At 40.2% G+C, this 2,672-nt stretch overlaps 1 protein-coding gene across 1 annotated transcript in view; it reads right to left on the reverse strand.

The window, feature by feature from the left end:
* Positions 1-2,389, reverse strand: part of LOC103914481 (zinc finger protein 474-like) — a 12,016-nt gene extending 9,627 nt beyond the window's left edge. Inside the window, exon 1 of the mRNA XM_009321119.1 lies at positions 1,685-2,389. Coding sequence (XP_009319394.1) covers positions 1,685-2,389 — 705 coding nt within the window. The remainder of the gene's footprint in view (positions 1-1,684) is intronic.
* Positions 2,390-2,672: the final 283 nt, after the last annotated feature.

Below are 2,672 nucleotides of genomic sequence, written 5' to 3' on the forward strand. Positions count from 1 at the left end.
TCTTTCCATTCTTATCTGTGCCTTTAATGTGTACCTCAGTACAAAAGGACAGCTCTAAATAAAATAAAATAAAGGACGTCAGAGAGGCAAAATCCATCATCCATTCCTGAAAGTCATCGTTAATAATAAAGTCCTTCAGAGTCAATTACAAAATGCAAGCTGTACAGCCTCATTAGTTCTGCTGCAACTGATGAACTGTAACTGTTTGGAATTAAATGATGAAACCTGTTGCTCACACAGAAGGAAGAACAGATTCAAACACATTTCATTCTGGCCCTGCAAGCTCACAGAAGTAAAAAATGGTAATAATGTTGTTGTTCAACAAGTCAGCAGATGTGACTGAATCCACACAGGGAGCAGATATGTTGTGCAAGAGGGCAACATTTTTACAGAGTTGCTCTCAATGCCAAACCACACTCTAAACCTGTTTTTTTATGACATAACTATGGACATTCCCCCCCCACCCCCTTTTTTTTCTAAACATACAGAATTATGTGTGATGGACAAAACTGTCTGCCTCACACCCATGCCTTTCATTGAACAATCACCTTTAGAGCAATGCCAGTTCTTTGGTAAATGGTACAATGTAGTGTAACACAACAAGAACATCTCCTTTCTTATAGCTATAGATCCACCTGATCCACTTTGAACAGTTTGTGGGTTATTTGAAATTTGCTGATAGAAGACCTGAGGAGTGGACCTAATTTGCCAATATCTATCAATTAGTGGCCTCAAATAGCATAATATAAAAATGCCTCACATTGTCTTTATTCTCATGTTTGTTAGGGTAATGCTATTATCTCCATTTTATTCAGAAGCTGGAAAACTGAAATATAGCATGCTTTGACTTTTAAAACTTTTTTAGAAATGCTCTGCAATTCCTTTGGTGACTGAGAAAGCTAAATCCCATTTTCAAACATAATGTAGGCAATCAGGAGTCCAACTCCCATTGAAAAAAAAAAAGCCTTTTATTTTAGACACTGGGCCTAAATTTAGACATCTATCTTTTTGCAAAACTCCTGGCCAAAAGACAGCTTGTGCAGAAACAAATGAAGAAAAAATATGCCATTTTCCAAAACTTTGTGTAGCTTTTGGATAATGTGAATCAGCTTCTTTATTCTTGGATCTTGAATCAAATTCAGTGGAAAGAAATGTGCAGTCTTATTTATTTTGTTGTTGTTATACTCTGAGTTGCTGCCTTTGAACATGCAGTCCTCAGTAAACTTGTGTTCCATGCCAAGGTTAAGAATAACAGTAAAAAAATGAAGATCACTGGAGTGCTTACAGGATTGTATTTCATGTTAACTAAATAAAAATACCTAATACCTGCTAAAACATGTAACATTCAAAGCTTGCCTAAGCTGCTCAACAGAATCTCCTAGGGAACTATAGCACACAATGGTCCCTTTTGGGGACATAACTCTCACAGGACCAGAGAGTATGAGAACCCAACTACTCCCTTTCAACAAGAAAATCAAAAGAAATCGGAATAAGTAGTTTCTCTTACGCACACGGTATTGCCCTTTCCTTTACCTACTATTCAGCAGAGAAACATTTGCACAGAGCCAAAAGATCCTTCTGAAGGAAAGTGATTTTAAATTTGGTGGGAACCCCGTATCCCCTGGCATGCCTAGCATCAAAATGCATCCACACCCTTTCATACAGCACATGCTTAGCGATTTACCTTGTCTAATACGTCTGGTGCAGCCCCACTTTTTCCTCGACAGGTCTTAGATGGATCATCACTTGCTGAGCCAGACCCAGAGCCTGGGCCTTTACCAGATTTACGGGGACTAGAGCTTGACGGCCCCACACTGCTGCTACCTCCTCTGCAACACTTTTGGTGCACAATGAGACGGTCAGGAAGGAAGGTTCGGCCACAGTTTCCACAGGGCAGGAGCTGGGCTTGAGCACTATGATAAGCTGCCTCATTTTCAGCTGTAAGCGTACAGGAACGACCAGTAAGGACCTCAGGTTTCCTGGGCTCCACTCTTCTGAGATGCCTTGGTAGCTGATTATTTTCAATATGCCACTTCTCTAGGCATTGGGGTTCATGTATAGAAATAGACTGTGACCCAAATTCTCTGCCACAGATATAGCATACCCTGAAGCAAGGTCTTCTTGGTGGGATGACAGGCCGATTCAGTGGCGTCCGAGACATGTTTGAAGAATCTGACCGTTTTGATATTATTGCAGTGCCTGGTCGCCTTTTCTGGGATCCAGTTTCTAGATGTACTACTTCAGACAAAATTCTGGGAAGATCTGACACATTAGATGGTGAAACCTGCTCTGAAGGCAAGATGCTAGAGACTCTAGCAGAGGCCTCTACAGCACTTGCCAGAGTGTTACAGGTTTTGTTCACATTCTTTTTCTTGACATTTTTTTCCATGAAGGGTACAACATTTCAAGAAACTTTTCTCTCTCCTACACATAAAGGGCTTGGGAAAGTCTGTTATTCAGCATGATGCTCCATCTTCTTAATTCAGTTTCATGGGCTGGAATATACTAGGGACTTCAATGCTGGAAAACTGCACCTAATGGCCATTTCAGTAGGAAAAGAGGGTTTCTGTGTGTTTTTGTTTTGCCTTTTGATCTTACATGATCCTGAAACAAATTAAATCAGTACATATTAATAAAAGCATTTCTCCTGTTAAGGTTACCAACCAGTGGTT

This window comes from Pygoscelis adeliae, unplaced genomic scaffold (genome assembly GCF_000699105.1).
Source record: "Pygoscelis adeliae isolate BGI_AS28 unplaced genomic scaffold, ASM69910v1 Scaffold83, whole genome shotgun sequence".
NCBI classification, from domain to species: Eukaryota; Metazoa; Chordata; class Aves; order Sphenisciformes; family Spheniscidae; genus Pygoscelis; species Pygoscelis adeliae.